At 37.0% G+C, this 23,865-nt stretch overlaps 1 protein-coding gene across 1 annotated transcript in view; it reads right to left on the reverse strand.

The window, feature by feature from the left end:
- The window catches only part of LOC126183610 (unconventional myosin-Va-like), a 70,412-nt gene that overhangs the window by 10,074 nt on the left and 36,473 nt on the right, over nt 1-23,865 (reverse strand). The window contains exons 7-8 of the mRNA XM_049925720.1: nt 9,609-9,731; nt 293-409 (exon numbers count right to left, since the gene is read on the reverse strand). Coding sequence (XP_049781677.1) covers nt 293-409; nt 9,609-9,731 — 240 coding nt within the window. The remainder of the gene's footprint in view (nt 1-292; nt 410-9,608; nt 9,732-23,865) is intronic.

Here is a 23,865-nt window from a genome sequence, read left to right on the forward strand (position 1 = left end):
TAGATACTGAGTAATGATATAAGCCAGAGATAAATCTGTAGGAGGTGTTACACTTATAGATTTGAGAAAGTTTGTCAGATAATGGTACATACTGTCAATGAGCTGTTCAGGACTGTTAAGTTTTTGTTAAACTACAAAACCATTGTATTGATTAAAACAACTAAAATTAAGAATTTTCATTGTGATACACCACTGGCAGTGTACAAAATGCAACACAGTTTATGGACTTTTAGCAATGCCTTTAAAATGTTCAGTAGTTATGAAATATTATGAGAATCACAGTTTTCCATACCTGTTCCTGAGGTTCATTTCTTTCCTGAAGCTTGGCCTGTATCTTGTGAATAAAACTGACAGGAACATGTTCTTCAAATTCATCTATGGTTGTAAGTAGATTGAGTATTTTGATTATCTGAAAAATGTGGAATAGAATCCTAGAAAATATAATAAGCTAGTAACTATGGAAGAACTATTCAATCAGCTAATAAGTGGGCTACTACAGTATATTTGCAATGATTACATAAGACATATGTACTAAAATATCAAGTTCTGTAAGGATGTCAACTTTCTCCTCTCTTCAGTATTTTATAAAGTAGAGACTGACAAAACTGGAACACATGCCATCACATAATGTCTCCTAAAGGTGGCCAAAACAAAAAGAGTGATGTGAAGTAGCAGAAATGAGATGAGTGGTAAACTTAATATCAAGTTTGGGGACCATGTAGTAGATAAAGTGAAAGAATTATGCACTCTTGGGAGCAAAATAATGCATGGCGAAGAAAGCAAGCAAGCAATAAGAAGCAGACTATCACAAAGAGAGCATTACTCAACTTAAAGAAGCCCACTGTTGTCAAACACAGTCCCTAATTTGAAGAAGGACTTTCTGAGAATTTTTGTCTGGAGTACTGCACTATATATCAGTGAATCAGTGACTTTTGGAAAGCCAGGACAGGAGAGAATCAAAGTGATTGAGATGGGCTGTTACAGAAAGACACTGAAAATTAGCACACTGATAAAATTGAGGAAAGGAAGGGACAGGAAGATAGGTTGTGTGTTTAGACAACATTTAGTTTCTGTGGTACTAGAGTAACTTCTAGGGTACTGTAGGGAAGAGAGGTTGGAATATACCCAAGCTGTAATTTAAGATGTTTGGGTTAAGCTGAAGAGGAGAGGAAATCATCATGCAGAGCCAGTTTGGGCCTAAACAAAAAAAGCTGCCACTTGGGGTGCCAAGCTGAGAGGGCCACAACCTAAACCAGATGACAAGCTGGGGATTAGAGACTCCATTCCCCCACATACTAGGTCTGTCTGTTAAAAACAGTTGGCCCTGCCATCATGGGCTACATCAAACCCTTCAAGAGACTGATTAAGGGGGCGAAACAGAAGAAGGGGAAAAATGAATAATGGACTCACTGGTAAACTCACCTATTAAAACTACAGCAGTAATATAAGATGATTATTTGCCATATGATGCTGCAGTGTATAAAATTATCATTTAGTAACTACTTCTAGCTCAGGCTGTACTGATAAAGCCTCAAGGGACAGGAATGCTCAGTCTAAAATACAGAGCCTGTGTACTACTACTACTACTACTACTACTACTACTGTTATTAGCAGTAATAGTAGTAGTGGTGGTAGTAGTAGCAGTAGTAAAAGTATTTGTTTTATTGTGGTATTCATGCATGTATCACTTTTACCAGAATATGAGACAAGTCATACTATTACAGTTTAAGAACAAAATACATTATTAATATTAGACATGAATTTACATAATTCTAGATATAGTTTGACAAGGATGGGACTAGTAGTTGGCCAGGGCTTTTGGTTGGAACTGTTCCAATATTTGAATAGAGAAATGTAGGGAAACCGCAACTAAGTCAGGACAACTAGATGGGGATTAGAGTCTGCATCATCCCACATACAAACACAGTCTGTTAAAAACAGTGCAACCCTGTTTGACTTATCCCTTGTTTACAGCACTGTTTTGTTTATGAAATAACTTCTTTGGAAGCATGTACAATGTAAAAATGTAAGGCTATGCAGTTCATTAATTTCTCAATACTAGTCCTTGGACACACTACATATGCTGTCGTCTAACATCAAGCCCATGACAACTATGTCTGGTTTCCATTCTGAGTACACCAACTTCCCATTTGCTTTCCTGAAAAACTGAGTCAACATTCCTCTATAATGAGTGAAATTCTGAGCTCTCAAAGAGATGTTAGTATCATCCAATGGAAAGTTTTGTTGTAAAATTTTACAGGAAATTAATTACACATTATAGAGCAAAAGCATGTTATGAAGTGATATATGTGTTTTATTATTAACTATATGAGAAACTGGGTGTTGCCTGAGTATTTATTTATAGATGTTCCCAAGGTTTTATATGTGTGGGATTTGTTTTTTACTTATAAATCTCCTTTGTATATGATATATGAAGTAATATGATTGGGGATATGAAGAAAGAGCTTGTTTGCTTCACTCACATGGGAGAGAGCCACTTACATCAGGCCATGTGGAAAACAACTGATACTATGATCTTGATATCACATAGTCCTCAGTCTTTTAGCCAGTCTATTATATTGAGAAAGACTCAATCATTTTCTAGGCATTTTTATTTGTAAACAGTATGCACTAATGACAAATCTGTAATCATTATTTTGCCCTTCCAAAATAGACTCTAATGTAGCTTTAATACTGTGAATAAATGGATTCACTTGATGCAGCATGTTTTGAAGCACAGCAACCAGACCATTGTTAAGATGTGGAAAGTTTCGGTTCCTAATATTTGCCTATTCTTCATATTAGAAACAAAGAAACTTGGGCTCATTTTCAGGCAGTATCAATACAACACCAATGAATGTTCCTTCCATTATTTGTTACACGATGAAAGATGTCATTTGAAATGCATTATTGTCTACACAGATGTTACTGAAAAAGTGTTTTGCATGTGGATGTTCACCATTCTGCAGAAATTTAAGGTTTCAGGGAGTTCTGAAAAACTTCAATATGCACTTTTCCACTTGGTCAACACATTCTAACCATTCCTTTTTGTCATTTCAGGGCCTTACAAAACATGCACTTTATGACCATTCCATCAACTCAAGAAAATATGGCATAATCAGTCATACAATTTCTTGTAAAAGCACTGTTTACGCAGTGTGAGGAGCACATAAGTAATGACTGAGATTGTCACAATATTGCTAGGACTAATAATGCTAGAGCCTTAGAAAGTGAGGACTTACAACAGCAGCATTTACAATTAGGTAGGGAGAATTATGAACATGTGCATCAAAATCATGAGAATTTTACAGTGGGTGAAAGTGAGAGAATAGATGGAATACAGCAGGCTGAGAAAGAAGAACAGTGCCCATCTTGTCTAGGTGCTGATCAGATTTGGCACTCACTAAATAGAATGTCAGTTTCATCTGAAGATTCAGAACAAGCTCAAGAAATAGTTGTGGCATATGCTGAACTTCCTTGGTTTGATAAAGCATGATGCTTTTAATCAGAGATATGTTGCACTTTATTTTTGGAAGGAGTTTCCAAAGATCAAGCTAAAGCCTGTTGCTCTCAAGCTGCAGTAAGCCTCACTTCAAGATATTAATAGGATTCTTGAGACTACATTGTCCTCAGTCTTTCAGCCATTCTAGTGTATTGAGAAGAAAGATTTGACTGTTTCCTAGCCATTTTTATTCATAAGAAAAAGAAATTAAAATGTAATAAGCAAGCAGCCAAATCACAAAGCAAACTCAACAAATCCATTTCTCCTAGGCAAGAAGTCAAATATAAATAAAACCTATTGAAAGAAGCAAGGCAATTTTGTTTAGTTTTTAATGCACAGAGCAAAATAAGTAAATCCATGTAATCAAGCCAAGTAAATTCAGTATTAGCATGTATTCATAAAGATAAGATTGTGGCACTTAATTCTGTCATTGACATACACTTCAGAACATACTTCTGTCACTGAGGTAAAAAACAGCAACAGTCTATTAGTTCTTTGGTGTACTACAAAACTAACAGCACAGTGCACATCTACATCTACATCTGTACTCTGCAAACCAGTGTGAAGTGCATGGCAGAGGATATGTCACATTGTACCAGTTATTAGGGTCTCTTCCTGTTCCATTCACGTGTAGAGCATAAGAAGAATGATTGTTTGAATGCTTCTGCATATTATTCTAATCTTGTCCTCATTATCCTTATGTGAGTGATATGTAGGGGGTTCTAGTATATTCATGGGGTACTTCAGTGTCTCTGTAACACGTTTCCATGGGTGAAACAAACCTACGACCATATGTGCTGCCCTTCTTTGTGTACGTTCTGTGTCCCCTGTTAGTCCTATTTGGTAAGGGTCTAAGGGTCCCACGCACTTGAGCAATATTCTAGAACGGGTTGCATGGGTGATTTTTAAGCAATCTCCTTTGTAAACTGATTGCATTTCCCCAGAATTCTGTGAATAAACCTTGCCTTGATCTAAAGCTTTAAGTATGTCACGTGAGAAAAGTGTGAGTTCGGTTTCACATGATCTATGTTTTTGGAATCAATGCTGGTTGTCATGGAGAAGGTCATTCTGTTTGAGATACCCCATTATGTTTGAGCTCAGAATATGTCTAAAAGTCTACAACACATCAATGTCCAGGATACTGGATGGTAGTTTTATGAATCACTTCTACTACTCTTCTTGTAGATGGTTGTGACCTGTGCTTTCTTCCAACTACTGGATACAGTTTTGTGTTCAAGAGATCTATGATAGATTATGGTTAGAAGAGGGGCTAACTCAGTTGCAAGCTCAGTACAGAATCTGATAGAGATTTCATTGAGCCCTAGAGTTTTGTTCAATTTCAACGATTTCAGCTGCTTCTTAACACCACTGACATCAATACTGATTTCACTCATCTTTTAAGTAGCATGAGGATGAAATTGAGGCAATTCTCCTGGGTGTTCTTTTGTAAATGGACATTTGAAAACAGAGTTAATCATATCATTTCAGTTTTTGCTTTGCTCTTTCAGTTTCAGTTCCTATCTCATTTGCTAGGGTCTGGTGCCTTTAGATATGACCAGAATTCCATGGGTTGACAATATACTGCTATAGTAGTCATTGGAAGCTACACACATTGCTCTCCTGATAGCCAAATGCATTTCATTAAGCATAGTCTTATGCCTTGTTTTACACCTACTATGCAGTACTCTCTGTTTCTTTAGAAATTTCTTTACAATGACTGTATACCATGGATGATCCCTCCCATTATGGACTGTTCTACTGGGTACATATCTATCCAGTGCATGGTCAACTATTCTTTTAAACTTGAGCCATAGTTCTTCTACATGCTCCTGCCCTGTGGTGAAAGTTTCAAGTTCCTCATTGAGATATGACACTGCTGATTTTTTGTCTAGTTTACTGAACATATACATCTCTTTGCTCATTTTAGTTGTCCTTTGTACTTTATAATCAATGCCACCATGCCAGAATCATGGTCACTGATGCCAGTTTCAATGTGGACATCGTCCAAGAGGTCAGGTCTATTTTTTGCCATTACATACAATATATTTCCATCATGAGTGGGGTTCATAACTATCAGCTGGAGAGAGTTTTCAGAGAAGGCTTTTAGTAATGTTTCACAGGATGTCTTGTTATTACCATCACTAACAAAACTGTAATTTTTTCACTTGATTGTTGGATGATTAAAGTCTCCTCCAATGATTATAGTATGATTGGGGAACTTAGATACAAGCCAACCGAGGTTTTCTCTAAAGTTTTTGGTTACATCATGAGATGAGTCTGGTGGATGACAGAAGGACACAATTACCATTTTATGCCCACTTCTGGTACTGAGTCTTGCCCACACAATCTCACACACAGCTTCAGTTCCTACCTCGGTGGATTTGAGTTCCTTGTTTACTTCAACAAATACGTCACTTCAATTTCTCAATAGCCTATCCTTTCAATATAGAATTAAATTTTCCCCAAAAATCTCACTGCTATAAATTCCAGGTTTCAACCAGCTTTGTGTACCTAGTATTATTTGAGCTTCACTGTTCTTCAGGAGCATTTCGAGCTACAGTACTTTGCTGCAAATGTTTTGGCAGTTAATACTCTCATGCGTGGGAGGCATTTCTTTTGGTCTTAAAGTGATACTTCTGGGTTTCCAAGAGCCATTGTTATCTGGACTGGATGGAAAGTCACCTACTCTAAAAAAACCTTGTGTGCACCCCACACACAGTTAGCTAACTGGGTAGCAGCTTGTGATGTATAGTGTGCACCAGATCCATTTATGGGGACCCTACAGTTTTCAACCCTATGGTGCAAGTCCAGGAAGTTGCAGCCTAGCTTGTCACAGAACCTCCAAAGTATTTGGTTCAGTCCTTTCTGTCAACTCATGACCAAGGGTCATGATCAGTTCTGGGGACAATGCTTTCATTGAAACTCTGTGCACAAAGCTGCTCTTCTCAACCTTCTCTGCCAGTTGCTAAAATGACCCAAGTATGACCTCGGAGCCCAGACGTGAGTCATCACTTGTTCCAACATGCACCACAATCTGTAGTTGGTTGCACCCTGTTCCCTCAATGGCTGCTGAAATAGCATCTTGAACATGTCAAATGAAGCCCTCTGACATACAAACTGAGTGTCCGTGGTGTCCTTTCCTGTCTCCTGCTGCCATTTCCTTAAGGGGTACAATCATTCACCATATGTTTCAACTGCAGACGATTAATAGAACTCTATGCTTTTGAATTTGCCTCCTCTTGACACTGGACAAAACAGGTTTCCCCAAAATAGGTGAAGTGAGCCCCACTAGCTCAGTTTCAGTTTCAGTGAGAGACAGCACCCTGAACTTGTTGGTTAGTGGGGTCAGTATAACACCCTGAGGCCTCCCTGGTCCCCATGCACCCCATGTAGTACACCTAGATCTACTACTGAAATGCCAGTCACAGTCAAGTGAATGAGTAATGACGGAGCCCTTACTTTCTGCACAGGAGACAGGATCCACAGGGAAGGATAGTACCTGGGGTACCTTTGGTACTGGTACCACGTGTACATGACATCTCTGGTGCTCTTTCAGTACACTGATTCACAGCAGCTGCCAATCATTTGACAGTCGTCAGGGCATTTCCAGTTGCTTACAAATGCCAACCAACTAATCCCATATTTGGAAACATGATTATATTGCTTTTTTTTGTGCAATGCACCATGGTGATTGTGTTGCTGAAGTAAACATCTCAGCAGACTCCTAAGATTTTAAATTAAGATGTCTCTTATTTCCATAAGCTGGTTTTGATAAATTAAATCCTTTGTCTTTCTCCAAGCTATGCTTAAGATGCCTATGAAACAGACACAACCTTTAAAAATATTCTTATTGTTTTCTGTCACACTCCCTAATCTGAAATCAGTTTTTGGCATATTTTTTGAATGTATAGAGACAGCAGATTTACAGTTTGATTATTTGGTTTGGTAAAGATTACCCACATTACATTTTTTTATCATAGCCCTACTGTGTGCAATGTAAGTAATCCTTCACTGTGCAGAATGTATTGCTTAACATGTACCTTTTTAACTGTCTATATAACAAATTTTGTTTTACTAATGTCTTTAATCTTCTTGGGCAATTTGTAGCGAAATTTTAATACTTGGTACAAAATGGTTTTATGTTTATTCCTTCTTGGTAAATTTAAGTTCAGTCTTGATCTTGTTTCACAGTCATGGACAGAGCAGTCTGTACAGTAACTGTCAATGTTACTTTGATGTGTCCAACTGATTGGTAAATATACTCACATGTTGTAGTTAAAATCCCCAGTTTTTTAACAGATCTTTAAAATGAGCTCAACTACTATTTTTTGTTATTTCTCTTATAATCCTTTTCTGCATTTTCTGCATTTGTTTCCCAGAGAAGAATTTCAGAAGTAAGAAATGAGTGCACATACAAGTAGAACTTAATGCAAAGATAATAGCTGCTACTCACTGATGAGAGATGTTTAAGGGGATAACATACTGATAAGACATTCTGTTTGCAAATACCATGATACTGAAACTGGCTAAAGAAGTAAGAGTTACTACAAGATTAATTTATACTAGTCTGATGCTCATCACCCTACAAGTGCCTAAATTTTCATCTTCTGACAATGAGAAGAACAGATTTGGTTAGCCATGGAAGTCCCATGTTTCTATTACAGGTGAACACAAATTAATTAATTAATTAATTAATTAATGTGGGTGCAAACCTGCAGCATTCTGTATGTCACAAAGTATTTAACTCTGCTAATAAGTACCACGTAAAAATTATTGTACATGCCTTCATGCAGTGGACTATAAGCAGAAAGAAAGTGAAGCACCCAAAGATCTAACAGTCCAGCTTAAAATAAAAATACTTCCTTTGCCATTTGTGAGGAAAGTTCTCTTTTTGTTGAAGTGAAAGGAGTAGTAATGTAATGTCAGAAAGATTTAAAATACATATCAGAGCTAACATCCCTAGCACACATAAAAACATGTATGAACAGTTTAAATTTCACTGCAGGGCAGGGAGCATTAAATAATTGACAGGAACAACAAAGTCTCAGCATTCATGGAAAAATTACATTTGATACACAACTGAGGAACATAAATTTAACATTTGCTGGCCATCTAACATCTTTAAAATTACCTACAGGTACCAGTTTTGGTGGTTACCTAGCCAAGATAAATGAGCCCATCATGTGTTTTGAAAAAGGGCTCCAAAAGTTCAGTGTTTTGGAAATGGAAGTGAAATTATTAAGGAATCCTTTCCAATTTCATTCTATGATTTGTCACCATTAGCCAAGTCAGGAATGCTAGATTCATAGAATTTAACTTTGCTGACAGTAAGATACTACAGCACACTAGCTTCATGATGGTGACATCTTTCTTTACATCAAAAAGTTCCACAATCTGCACAGTGTTGTTGCAATGACAATGTGTATGCTTGGGTCTACATACTGATATAGTCAACTTTTCTAATCCATAACAAGAATAAAAAGCAAAGAAAGGAGTTTTCTTTAGGAGGTTACAATGAAGAGAATCCTCCACATTAATGTTGCAAACATTTTGATTCCTGACATTGCCACTCTTGGTCTGAAAAAAAACATAAAATTTCAGAAGCCAATAAACATATTAAATACTATTAATAGAGTCATTAATATTATATTTTTCCTTTTCTTTGTGTCTGACACAAATCATCACATTCTATATGTGCTATTTGGAATTATGTAATGTGCACCACCTATAGTCATTAGATTACGAGGCATTGCTGTGCAGGCTCAATTCATTCCTCACTAAGGGAAACATTGCAGGGAGCACTCTACAGATCATTAGGAGTGCACAAATTAAAACAGACTGTTCTATCTACAGGGAATTACGCCATCCTCTGCTGTTTAAAATAGTAATTACTTCAATTAAAACACAACTGTAGCTCATGGGTCTTTACAAATATGTTCCTTTCTGACCGATATCATATTTAAAACAATTTTGAACATGAATGAAAGTATTAATTAAATAATAAACCTCATAATGGGCAGTCTGGAAGTAATATGCAGAATTTAATAAATCAATGACAACTGAAACCAATTTAAAACAGTGATACAATTAACTTTTGAATACATACCTGAACCACTGAAAGCTTATTGCACATATCACATACATTCTGAACATTCTCATCCAGCTTATGAGTGTCTAGCAAATGGGATGCCTGAATTATGGGCTGTAAAGTTTCTGGCTCAATGGAATCCTGGAACAAATAGTAAACTAACCATACTACTATATAAATCACAATTAAAATATGAAATTGTGTTTTTTTTCCAAATATTTTGTTTCTGCAGACCATGCAGTAAAATTGAAAATACAAATTAATTTCCAGTATGCCTTGAGTAACTGTAAAACAAAAGCAAAGTGTAATTCTTGAATGCTGAAGTTTACCTCATTTAAAATTATTAAGGAAACACCAAGTACTATTTTACACATATATATGTCATGTCAGTTCACAAAGTACTATGTTTTCATCTGTACTGAACGTCAGAATTGAATAGATGTTTACACAACAATTATGGAATTTTCAGTTTATAGACAGTTGGTACTCACATTGTAATTGAGTTATGTCACACTAAGTAGATCTCTGGTGGTAATAACCTAAAGTACCATTTTACGCAACAACTTATGGAAAATTGTTAAAAAATAGCTATTTACATTCCCATTTCCTTTTTAAATTTAATACTCTGTAATCAGTGCAGTCATAAAAGAATGGAACACTTGTGATAAAGTAAGTGTCAAAAAGAAATAAGTTGCAAAAGGTAGAAAATTTATGATGGGTCCTTTATAAAATTTAGTGAACAAAAACAGATGAACAGTTTTTATGTCACAAGGATGTGCTTCACTACTGATCAGAAAAGGGTACGGGGATCAACAACACAAATCTACAGTTGCCGAATAAGTAAATAAATAAATAAACAATTCGGGTCCCACAAATGTAGGTTTTTCTCCTACAGAATTCTTCCTATTCCTTGCAGGAATACTTCGGCCCAAGTCATTGTGCTATTAAATCACTGACATTAATAAATGATGGGAAAATGCTATTCATATATGAGTATTTTGGTAAGGTTGGTTATAGTACAATCATATGTGCTCACTGAAATGAATAGCTACAGATGACACTGATATATTGATATATTATAAATATCAGTATAGTGTCAAAATAATACTGATATTCATACATAGATTTTAATTGTTGATGTATTTTCTCAATATACTGGGCTTTAATAATTATATTTGCTATGTATTTCTACTGGAACTGCATATAACTAATAATTGTTTTCAGACGTCCCTGGTAAATGAACTCAGTAAATGATGATTCACTGGTACTGCTAATACCACATTGCTATGACACTTAACAAAGAAGATTAGATATATTGTGAAATTCATAAAACATCCAGTAAATACCAGCAATCCTTTGAAAAGAGCAAACAATGTACAGTGAATAGTGAATAGTGTTTTATTCGTCTCATAACATACAATTTCTAATCATATGATTAGTGTACAGGAGACACGTCAAAAAATGGATAACACAACTTAGGCCTAATTGGTACAAAGAATTTTAACATTAATATAAACTTTTATTTTTCTTTCCTCCCTTTTGTGAAGGACAGCTACATTTACACACAAGACTATATGTAAATTTATCCTGCTCAAATGTTCAGTTCATCCTTCATGAACTCCTCAACAGTGTAGTAGCAGCGTTTGACAAGTATATCATATAGCTTTGTTTTCAGTGTCTCTAGGTTCATACTCAGAACATTCTTTCCTTTTAGCTTGTTATGAATTTTCATTGCCATATACTGAGGAGACTGCGCATATAGGTTTAACCGATGAGTGGGAAGCATGAAATTGTCTTTGTTTCTTGTGGTATATGAGTGATTGAAACAGTTTTTCTCGAATAACTCTAAATTGCTATGTAGAAAGATGATAATATCATAGATGTATAAGGAGGGAACTGTTAATAACTGTTGTTTTTCAAATAGTGGGCGACATGATGTCCTTGGATGGGCGGTACACATGTTCCTTATTATTCTTTTCTGTAGCTTTAGTATGCGCAATATATTGCTTGAATTTCCCCAAAAAATAATACCATACCTTACAACTGATTGAAAGTAGCTGTGGTATGCAATTTTCCTTGTATTCATGTCTGTTGCACCAGCTAATATTTGCATAGCAAATGCAAAGCTACATAATTTGTTTAACAGGTAGTCAACATGTTTATTCCAATTTAAATTTTTATCTAGGTTTAACCCTAAAAACTTTACAGAATCTACTTCCTCTATATCCTGATTTTTATGAGTTATTTTAATTTCTTGGGGCTTTGACTGTTTTGTTCTGAACTGGACCATGTGGGTTTTGGGGATGTTCAATCTCAATCCATTCAGTTGGAACCATGTTTCTAGTTTGTTCATTGTGTTTATTATGTAGAGAGGGATGTTTTCTGGCTCCTGGTTTTCAATTAATACCGATGTGTCATCTGCAAATAAAATCGATGGAGCATTTATATTGTTCGGTAAATCATTAACATAGAACAAGAACAAAATAGGTCCTAGAATCGAGCCTTGAGGGACACCTTGGGCTACTGTTTTCCATTTTGAATAGTAATTTGCTGAATTTGATGAGACAATCACTCTTTGTTTCCTATTTGATAAGTATGAAGTAAGCCAATTTAGAACATTACCCTTGATCCCATACTTGTCAAGCTTATAGATAAGCAGTGCATGATTTACAGAGTCAAAAGCTTTTGTGAGATCACAAAAGATTCCTGCAACTTTATTATGGTTGTCTAATGATGTGCTGATCTTGTCGGTAAACTTGTTAATTGCATCAGTAGTACTTTTGCCACGCTGGAAACCAAATTGGTTTTCCGTAATAATATCATATTTCTCGATAAAATTTCGAATCTGCATAGCAGCAGCATTTTCAAAGATTTTTGAAAGGACTGGAAGGAGGGAGATGGGACGATAATTCCCCATATCCTCTCTTGACCCTTTTTTGAGCAACGGTTTTACTTCTGCATACTTCAGTACCTCTGGGAAGCTTCCTTGTTCAAAGGATTGGTTTATTATTTTAGATAGTGGGTATCCTATTATTTTACACACAGATTTAAGGACTTTTGCTGGTATTCCATCCCAACCTGCAGAATTTTTGTTTTTTAGTTTTAATATAATTTTTTCTACATCTATTGTTGAAACTGTTTTGAATTTTGTGAGGCATTCAGAATTATGATTTAGTCCAAAGGGACATACATTGTTCCCATAATCTGCAACATTAACCTCTGGTTTCACTACATTAATGAAGAACTCATTGAAGCATTCTGAAATTTGAGCCGGATTTACAATGATCTCATCTTCAAGCTTAATTGTACTAATTCCATGTCTAGAGGCTTTGATACCTAATTCGTGTTTTACAACTGACCACACTGCCTTTGATTTATTCTCATGTTTTAAGATTAATTTATTATTTGTCATTTGCTTCGCTGCTTTGACAACTTTCTTAAATGTACTTTTGTATCGTTTAACATATTCAATAAATTCAATTTTTTTATTATGTCTTAGTTCCTTATGTAGCTGCCTTTTCTTAGCACTGGAGGTTTTTATACCTTTAGTGATCCATTTTAATTTTGTCATTTTATTGAAATAAGTTTTTTGTGGAAACATTTCATTGAAAACACTTAGAAAATCCCTTAAAAATGCATCAAAATTTGCCGTGCATGAAATATTTTTATCAAAGTGCCATTCTGTCTCCTTGAGCTTATCATGGAATAGAGTCAAAGTTTCTTGGTTGAAGATCCTTTTTACATAAGCTTTTTTACATGGGACTTCTCTACCTGCTCTGGGTAGCTCAATGAATAATGCTGAATGATCAGAAATTCCTAGATCTAGACAAAATTTATATCCATCTTCAAATACGTAATTCGTTAAAATATTGTCAATGCATGTGGCTGACTGAGCATTTTCTCTTGTAGATTCAGAAAAATTTAATTTGAAGCCATATTTTTTTATTAAGTCTGTAAATTTTGATACCTCGCATGTTTCATTCAACACATTGATATTGAAATCAGCAGCAACTACAATTTTTTTCCTCTTTTCTTTACTGAGGTATTCTAACAAACTCTGAAATTTACGTAGGAAATGCTCAGTTGTCACCTTCCCTGGGATTCTATAAATTGATATTATAACAACATTTAAGTCCTTTAACTCAACACAGCAACTTTCAAAAATACACTCTTCATTAAAACAATTTAAGTCACATCTTACATGGTAATCTAAATCAGAATGAATGAGTATGCATGAACCTCCTCGTGACTTATTTATCCTACAAAAGCTGGTAGCTACCTCGAAGTTTTCAATTTTATTTAAGATTTTTATGGTATCATTACTAAGCCAGTGTTCATTTAAACAAATTACTTTAACACTTAGAAATTCGGATAAAAAAACTTGTAGCTCATCTAACTTAGAGCTTCTGTCACATGAGTATTCAGCACTTAAACCATTTATATTACAATGCATTATATAGTTACTACTAAGATCATCAATTTTATTTTTTAAAGACCTAATATTTAATAATGAGCCATCCTCACAAAAGGGTAGGTCTGGATTCTTCTGTAGCAGCTCATCACCTTGCTCACTTGGCTTGTATATTTCTTTGTCACTTTGATGTTGTGTACTTACATCCATAGTTAGATTATTGATGGCACTGGATCTGGATGGTGCTGGAGTGATTTCCCTGGTGCCAGCCATAAAAAATCACTGTTCCTTTCTGGAGCTTTCCTTGTTCTGGAAGACACACGTACAGCAGCTTGTTTGTCTTCCAGTGCCATGAATGGTGTGCTTCAGCACATTGTTGCATACTCATGGTTTTATCATCCTTCAACCACTTTCCATTGATATTCATGGCTTTCCATAAGTACACACGAACAGCTAAACAGCTTCCCAGTTTCTGAGATACTCATTGCCAGGCACAGGCCAAAACAACCTGCCCTGTTTCAATGTTTATTATGTGAGTAGATTTCCCTCATTTGCAACCAGTATCTGTGCTATAATGATGTTCTATTCATCTCTGCTCCACTTATGTACTTTCCTTCCATGTCATATGCCTGCTATGTCACAAGGGATCATTTAATGTCATGGTAGGTAGGGTCATAATGTTTTGGTTAATCAGCATATACGTGGCATGTTAAGGAGTAACCTCCTCATATCCACAGTCATACAGTGGTGTCATTAATCCTTTCCTGGGTCACAAGATATGTGGTATGCCCTATAAATAAATGTATGATACCTCTGGTTGAGTGAAAATATTTTCATTTCAATCTTTCTTTAATATGTGAAACACACTATATGCCCTGCTTCTGTTGTCAAAGTATTCTACTCATTCTGCCAAATGTCAAACATTGTCTGTTGAACCTCCCTTTATTTGTAAACTTACAGTACATTTCCAGCATGATTCTAATTTATTGAAGCTATTTTGTAAGTTTAACTGAATACTGTGACTGTGGCAGTCATTCAGGAAAGTAATTGCTTTCTGATATTATTTTCATGTTCTCTCAAGCATTATTATTTATTTTATCACACATCAGGTTTTAGCTTCTTAGATCATTATAACTTAGGTTACTAACTGTCAGAACTGCAGATAAAATGATGACTGAGGGTGTCACTAATGTAACATTAAGCAAAAAATAACCTTAATTTTAAAAAAAATGGGAAAGGAAATTATGTTTGTTCATTTACAAGTAAGCTGGCATTCTGTGACATGTGTTTATTGATTTAAACCATTTTTAGTAGTATTATCTTCTTACTAGAAACACTGTATGCCATATGCATGGTTTTCTCTTAAAAGTTGTTCTGCAAAGTTCAAATCTGTCTTTGTTAGTCTCCACATCCTCTCTTGTTTCAACAGCCAAATTGCCACAGATGTGCTTGACTGACCAACTTATAGTTTTCCACTGTACTTGGAGGTGATTTTGTAGACATCACTCTGGGCTAAAGATTTCATAGTATATTTAATATTAAATAATAATTTAGCTACATTGTTATTGTAGAAAACAGGTCTGCAGTTATGAGATCAACTTTCTTGCAAGGGTATTTGAAATTTTGTCAGTGTATGGGGTAGTGCTCTAGCTATTGTAACTACTGACTAGTTCCTGGTGACCACTGTACAGCAGTGGTTTAATTATAAGCATTTTCACTTTTTGCATAATGTTGTCAGTCAGGTCAGACCTATAGCAGTTACTGAATTTAATAAGCTGTATATGGTTTGAAAAGCAAATTTGGATAATGGGACAAATATTAGTCTACATACAAGAGCACTGAAAACTGCTTGTATGTGACTGGGTGCTGCCATCTTGCAGGGACCAAGCAGAAGTACCCATTTTTCTGTAAATGCTAAGTAGACATTAAACTCATGTTAAAGGAAAACTTGTTGTAACTTCAAGTTTAATACATATATTTCAGAACGACACAACACATATAAGTCACAGAGTAAGTTGACAAGCAAGACATGTGTACACGTTAGCATTCGAATGAGCACTGAGTCCCAGTCTAGTGGCCACTGCTTGGCTGGCCGCTTAGGTGGCGCAGCTGCTGCATGGCTGGCAGACAGCGCCGCACGTAGAGGACGCGCATAATTGTGCGGTGGCTCTTTGAATGATCAGCGAGTCACAACAAAACTTTTCTACAAGGTTTGAAAAGTATTGCTGCTGGTACTTATGGTGTCTTATGTGGTGAAATTAATCACATTTAAGAAAGATCTGATGTTGAACAATGTCATGGCTAACAAACCCACCAAATCAAACACTTCTGTAATCCTTCTGAATTTTAGCAATTGCATGAAAATCCAGATGCAGCTTCTAACACTCAAATATAAACCACTATAACACCATGCAAAAATTTTGTCTCAGAAACCAACAGCCAGATGTATATAATTGTGAATCCTATGGCTCCTTGATTTCCTGGCATATCTGCATAACAGACATATGTCTTCTCTGGACCTTGATATTTACAAGGGAAGAACTAGGTTACATAAAAAAAGAAAATAAAACTCATTCTTACATTTCATTCAAGATATTCATAACTCTTGTGAATAAAACTCAAGATATACTGGTTTTAATTAGTTTTGGTAGACATAATACAAATATTTCCACTGATCAATGTAAAGACATATTAAAAACATCTATAGCAGAAATCTATGCTAAATATGTATTATTACACAATATAATCATTGCTACTCAAACATGTGTAGAATATAATTATTTCCAAATTCATAACAGTTATTATGGACCAACTTATGGCCTACCTGTGGATTTCCTTTCTTAGTCTTACACAATCTGAAATTTTTCATAAACAAATTGAACAAGCTGTCTTATTGAAAGAACCATTGACTGCCTAAATAAAACTAATAAATTGAAACATTTTGCATGACACTGAAGTTTTACTGCACAACCGTTAAAAATGTAGTCATCAATAAACATCTTTTTCTTTGATTATTTAGTATGTGTGTTGTTTGGAGGGTGGGGATTGCAAACAAGAAAAAAGTTTCAAGTGTAAATACAGTCTGTTGGACATTGCTAAGTGCTCTTATTCTTGAATACTGGATGAATATATTCTAGGTAGTTTTTGCACCATGAGTTACACTGCCTCAAGACATATACACAGTTTCCAACTAATACTTGTGTCACTGTGTTAAACTTTTAATACAAGATACTCTTAATGAGTATATTACGATAGCATCTACAATTTTTGAATCAGTCAGTAACTATTTGAAACAGAAAAAACAATTTCTGTTGCCCCTGGAAGTCATTAGATAGACAACCAGTCAGAGGGACTGGTTGATCTGGTGATGGGGTGGTCAGGTCAACATTTTAGCCATTTGCACTACTGGCAATTAAAATTGCTACACCAGAAGAAATGCTGATAATAAACGGGTATTCATTGGACAAATATATAATACTATAACTGACATGTGATTACATTCTCATGCAATTTGGGTGCATAGATACTGAGAAATCAGAACCCAGAAGAACCACCTCTGGCCGTAATAACGGCCTTGATAGGCCTGGGCATTGAGTCAAACAGAGCTTGGATGGCGTGTACAGGTACAGCTGCCCATGCAGCTTCAAAACGATACCACAGTTCGTCAAGAGTAGTGACTTGTGTATTGTTATGAGCCAGTTGCTCGGCCACCATTGACCAGAATTTTTCAGTTGGTGGGAGATCTGGAGAATGTGCTGGCCAGGGCAGCAGTCGAACATTTTATGTATCCAGAAAGGCCCGTACAGGACCTGCAACATGCGGTCGTGCATTATGCTGCTGAAATGTAGGGTTTCGGAGGGATTGAATGACGGGTAGAGCCACAGGTCGTAACACATCTTAAATGTTACATCCACTGTTCAAAGTGCCGTCAAAGTGAACAAGAGGTGACCGAGACGTGTAACCAATGGCACCCCATACCATCACGCCAGGTGATATGCCAGTATGGCGATGATGAATACACACTTCCAACGTGCGTTCACCGCGATGTCGCCAAACACGGATGTGACCAACATGATGCTGTAAACATAACCTGGATTCATCCGAAAAAATGACGTTTTGCCATTCGTGCACCCAGGTTCATTATTGAGTACACCATCGCAGGCCCTCCTGTCTGTGATACAGTGTCAAGGGTAACCGCAGCCATGGTCTCCGAGCTGATAGTCCATGCTGCTGCAAACGTCATCGAACTGTTCATGCAGATGGTTGTTGTCTTGCCAACGTCCCCATCTGTTGACTCAGAGATCGAGACGAGGCTGCACGATCCGCTACAGCTGTGCAGATAAGATGCCTGTCATCTCGACTGCTAGTGGTATGAGGCCATTGGCATCCAGCACAGCATTCTGTATTACCCTCCTGAACCCACCGATTCCATATTCTGCTAACAGTCGTTGGATCTTGACCAACGCAAGCAGCAATGTCACAATACGAGAAGCCGCAATCGCAATAGACTACAATCCCACCTTTATCAAAGTCAGAAACGTGATGGTACGCATTTCTCCTCCTTACACGAGGCATCACAACAATGTTTCACCAGGCAACGCTGGTCAACTTCTGTTTGTGTATGAGAAATCGGTTGGAAACTTTCCTCATGTCAGCACATTGTAGGTGTTGCCACTGGTGCCAACATTGTGTGAATGCTCTGAAAAGCTAATCATTTGCATATCACAGCATCTTCTTCCTGTCAGTTAAATTTCATGTCTGTAGCACATCATCTTCATCGTGTAGCAATTTTAATGGCCAGTAGTGTAATTACATAGATTACTTTTTTCAGATGTAACAATTTGCATATGATAAAAAATGTAATATTTTCTTTTGTTAACTCTCTGTATCACCATCTTGTGTATCTCTTGCATGTGTGTAATGTAAGTGCATGTATGTGTGATTGATGTATGTGGCACATCATTTTATATTAACGTTGCGAAATTCAGTTATCACTTGACAATGACCCAGGAAGCCAGAAAATGGTTTGTGATTAGATAAATAATAGAAGGATTCAGGAAAATCATTCTTTCTTCTCTCAGCAAATAGAAGTTCGTCTGTTTAATCTGTCAGTTCCAGCACAGATGTTTTGTCTTTTAGTCTCCTCAGTAATGGATCCAAACTTGTATCCCAAAATATGGGCCTGAAAAAGGAGCTACGTGAAACATCTTTGAGTTTTTGTTATGCTGATCATGTAGAGTCTCCGCCGCGCGGGATTAGCCGAGCGGTCTAAGTCACTGCAGTCATGGACTGTGCGCTGGTCCCGGTGGAGGTTCGAGTCCTCCCTCGGGCATGGGTGTGTGTGTGTTTGTCCTTAGGATAATTTAGGTTAAGTAGTGTGTAAGCTTAGGGACTGATGACCTTAGCAGTTAAGTCCCATAATATTTCATATACATTTGAACATTTTTTTGTAGTGTCTCCAAACATACACTTGGAGATGAAGTACAAGTGAGGGGCATCACAAGTCATCACAGGCACAAGAAGTGTCCTCCATGATGTGAATCACATATTTACAGGGTGTAGAGTGACAACTTTCAACCACCAATATGACTGCATCGTCCATTAATCTCCTTTTCTGAAAGCCAAACTGCAGCTCTTTGTCTGGTTATCCTCAAGTTAAATACAATTGTACCAATATGCTGACTCCCAAGCTTATGTTGCTCAAGTCTGACTTATCTATGTGTTTGTGACTTCTTGTGTTAGAATTGTTGGTCTACTTACAATCTTTGTCATTGTGTCTAGTTAAATGCATGTGAAATTTTGAAGGTTTATGCTTCTGTCCCCCCCCCCCCCCCCACCCCTTCCCCTCCTAGTTAACGTTCCTGTAGAGTATGTTGTGGAGCATCCACATATTTATTACTCAGCAAATGAGATTTCATACTGGCAATGTGAGTCTAAAAGCATAAAGTACTTAGAACATAACTCTCACAACAATGAAATTAGCCACCAGACACTACTTCCAAATACGTAGTGCATGAAGTATTGTTTATCATTGAGACCTGCATAATTCCCATGTGACAAGTGTTGATTTTTGAAATTGGTAAAGCTACTGTATTCACATTCAAAGAGTGCAGTATTGATCAGTTTAACTTGTTTTTATTTAATTCACCACCAGAGAATTAACAACACAACTTTTACTTTTCACTTCACATTCACTGCCACTGATGAAAAAACTGAAATGATCATATGGCATCGTTGTCCAGAATGTCCCAGTCACATTCAGCTGCCAAGTCCAAATCTTATTTCAAATGGTGCCACATTGGGTGACTTGCAACCAGTGATGAGGATGAAAGGATGATGAGGACAGCACAACACCCAGTCCCCGAGTGGAGAAAACCTTCGACCCAGTCAGGAATCGATCCCGGGCCCATTGCATGGGAGGCAAGCATTTTACCCCCCAGCTGAGCAGACGGACACTGTCACTGACAAATCTTCATGTTAATGCCAAAGAGAATCATCAAATGTTTTAGTAAACAAAATTTGTAAAACAAAAATTCTATCGGATACAAATACTAAGTTTTATGGCTACTACAATTCTTTTCTCAAAGCTTAATATAAATTCTTTTAAATTCTTTTCTTGGAACCATGTTTATAAAGATTTTTTCACATGATAATGTCTTCAGATGTTAGTTCTGTGCAAGATAATTACATGAAGGAACTAGTAGGTTGCAACCAAACTGCAGCAATAATAAGCTTAAAATAATTTAACTTAATATGGATGAAACCTTTGAAATTGCAATGCCAACAGTTGAACAAAAATGGTAACTGACCTCATCACTGAGTGGCACTTCAGTTGCATTGACACTTCGTTATAAGTGGGGGCAGATGCATACCAGACATTATACTCTCATATAGGCTAAGCAAACATTAGTGTTCAGGGTTAATGGGGAAGATGGTCGTAAATTCATATTATATAAGTAACTGTCATAAGAAATCATATGAAGCACATAGCAAAAGTAAAAAACAATTAATAAAACAAATGAAATGAAATGATCGTATGGCATTGTTGGCCGAGAGGCCACATGCAGGGAGGTTTGGCCGCCGTATTGCAAGTCCTTCTTAGATGACGCCACCTCGGCGACTTGCGAGTCAATGATGAGGAAATGATGATGAAGAACACACAACACCCAGTCATCACAAGGCAGAGAAAATCCCTGACCCCGCTGTGAATCGAATCCGGGACCTCGTGTGTGGGAAGCAAGAACGCTACCGCAAGACCATGAGCTGTGGACAATAAAACAGACTTTGCTACCTTAAGCTTCTTTAAACTCCTTCACTGACTTACGTATGTGTACACATTGTGATGGAATGGGTCAGTGATACAGTCTAATGTACAAGCTGATTCCTTAACTTTATTATAGAACCCAACACATAGGCTGTGAGAATCACAATATCATAATTACTGTTAACACTTTGCCATCGGGTGACACCACAGTGGATGCGACAAGGTGCATGACATGTGTCAGGTATACAGGTTGATTATAATTAAAGTTTAACTTTCAAACTACTGTAGAAATAACACCACTGGCCAGAATGATGTCAAATTGAAACAGAATATTATTGGAGAAGGGGGAGAAACATATGGCAGAAGAAAAATAAATAGTTACAAAATGTAGCAATAGATGGCGTTGTAAGCATCATAATTTAATAGTGGCCAACTGCAAATGGCAAATGAATCATACAACAATGCCTAAGGTGTACTTTTGACATTAAATAAACTGTACTACTCAGTGTGCATGGGTGTACAGCTTTGATATTGTTAATTACATAAGCCCATCCACCATGGCGAGATCATATCACATTGGGTGGTAAAAATAGGTTTTTAATTGTCCTGAGGCCAAAAACTGCATAAAAAAACATCAATCACATCAGTTTTTAATTGTCCTGGGGCCAAAAACCGCATAAGAAGTATAAATCAAAATGAAATCAGATTATTAATTTCCATGTGACTGGCGCATAACATGTTCAGTATGCTGTCCACCATTTGCTGCAAAAAGTTGAAATCAAGAAACAGCATGTTCAACAACTGATCGAAGTATTTCTGGGGTCACATTTGTGCAATGCCTGCCTTCAGTGCAGGTATGTCTGCAATTGGAACACTGAAGAAATCTTTCAGACAGCCCCACAGCCAGAAGCCACACAGATTAAAATCACCTGTAGGAAGATCAGGAGATTGGGACAGCCAGGCTGTACAGAAATGGCAGATGATAATTCTAGCATTTCCAAAATGGTGCTTCAGCAGCTGCTGAACTGGATTTGCAATGTGACGTGGTGTGCCATCTTGCATAAAAATGATCCCATTCACAAATTCCCTCTGTTGGAGAGCTGGAATGACATGGTTGTTCAAAAGACACTCATAGCACTTACCAGTGACGGTACAGGCAACAGAACTGGAAGCACCTGTCTCTTCAAAAAAATATTGCCCTATGATAAATGATGCCGTAAACCTGCATGACACAGTGACCTCTTCAGGATGAAGTGATACTGGTTGATTTGCATGTCGATTTTCCATTGCCCATATTTGACAATTCTGTGCATTGACATCCTGTCAGATCAAGTGGGCTTTGTCTATCCACAGGCAATCATTGTCCATTTCCATGAGAGCAAGAAATTCTAAAGCAAAGGTCTCTCTTGCTGGCAGGTCAACATGAAGCAACTCGTGCACATGGGTAACTTTGAGTGGATAGCAAAGAAGGATGCTATGTAGGATTTTATGCACCATGCTCATGGGTTTGTCCAATGTTTGGGCAATTCTCCATGCACTACACGTTTGTACACCACCACTCATCTCCTCCTGCGTTGCTGTGGCCACTGCTTTAACTGACATCAGATCAATTCATTTCCTCCCTCTACTAGGTGGCACACCAGAAATCCTGTCTTTTTGAATTTCTGAATCATTTTCTCCAGACCCACAGCAGTCATCAGACCAATGCCTTTTTTTGAACCCTTCAGTGTCCAGAACTTCTACAGAGTGACATGTACACAGTCATTTTTCTTGTGATACAGCTTTACAAGCAGAGTGCAATCATGCATTGGGACAGTTATGGCGAACACTACAGATGTGAAAGGAGGAAGAGCCATGTACCTGGTGTGCTTGTACCAAACTCCAATAGGTAGTGCGCATGACAGGTGTTTTCATTTATGCATTCTGACACATACAGTGTCGTCAATTGATCAATTTTCACACTATATGTTTCCCCCTTCTCTGATAATATTCTGTTGCAATTGGATGTCATTCTGACCAGTGGTGTTATCTCTACAGCATTTTGAAAGTTTAACTTTAATTACAATCACCCTGTATGTCCCAGCTACTTGCACCTTTAACAATTTAACACTTTTGTAAACATATGGCACTGGTCATTACTGCATAATGTGGTCAAAACAAATTGCCTGCCTTCCTTGCACAATAGCTCAAACCAAACTGCCTCATGCATGGTTGAAAATACTGCCAATTCCACCTCACCTCTGATTTGTGGACTGATGCCTCTGATAATCACATCTATTTTTCTCACCTCCATTTCCTCTCTTAAGACAACACTGTACAGATAATATTCATGAACATTTCAAGTTCTTTCCCTTGCCTCTGTAGACAATTTGTTGTATTATCTTATGTCTCTCTTGTCTAAATACCTCTATGGCAACACCCTTGCCAGAACATCAAACCTTTCTGCACTTTTCATTGTATCCACAGATTCTACACAGCCATGCATTTCTCCTGATAACTTTAGACATGCCTCATTTAACTGAAAGTCATCTATTCATGAACAAAGTCAAGCAATGTCATAAACATATTGGAAAAAGATGCCCACAGTTTACCCACGTGAA

Source organism: Schistocerca cancellata, chromosome 4 (assembly GCF_023864275.1).
Source record: "Schistocerca cancellata isolate TAMUIC-IGC-003103 chromosome 4, iqSchCanc2.1, whole genome shotgun sequence".
NCBI lineage: Eukaryota > Metazoa > Arthropoda > Insecta > Orthoptera > Acrididae > Schistocerca > Schistocerca cancellata.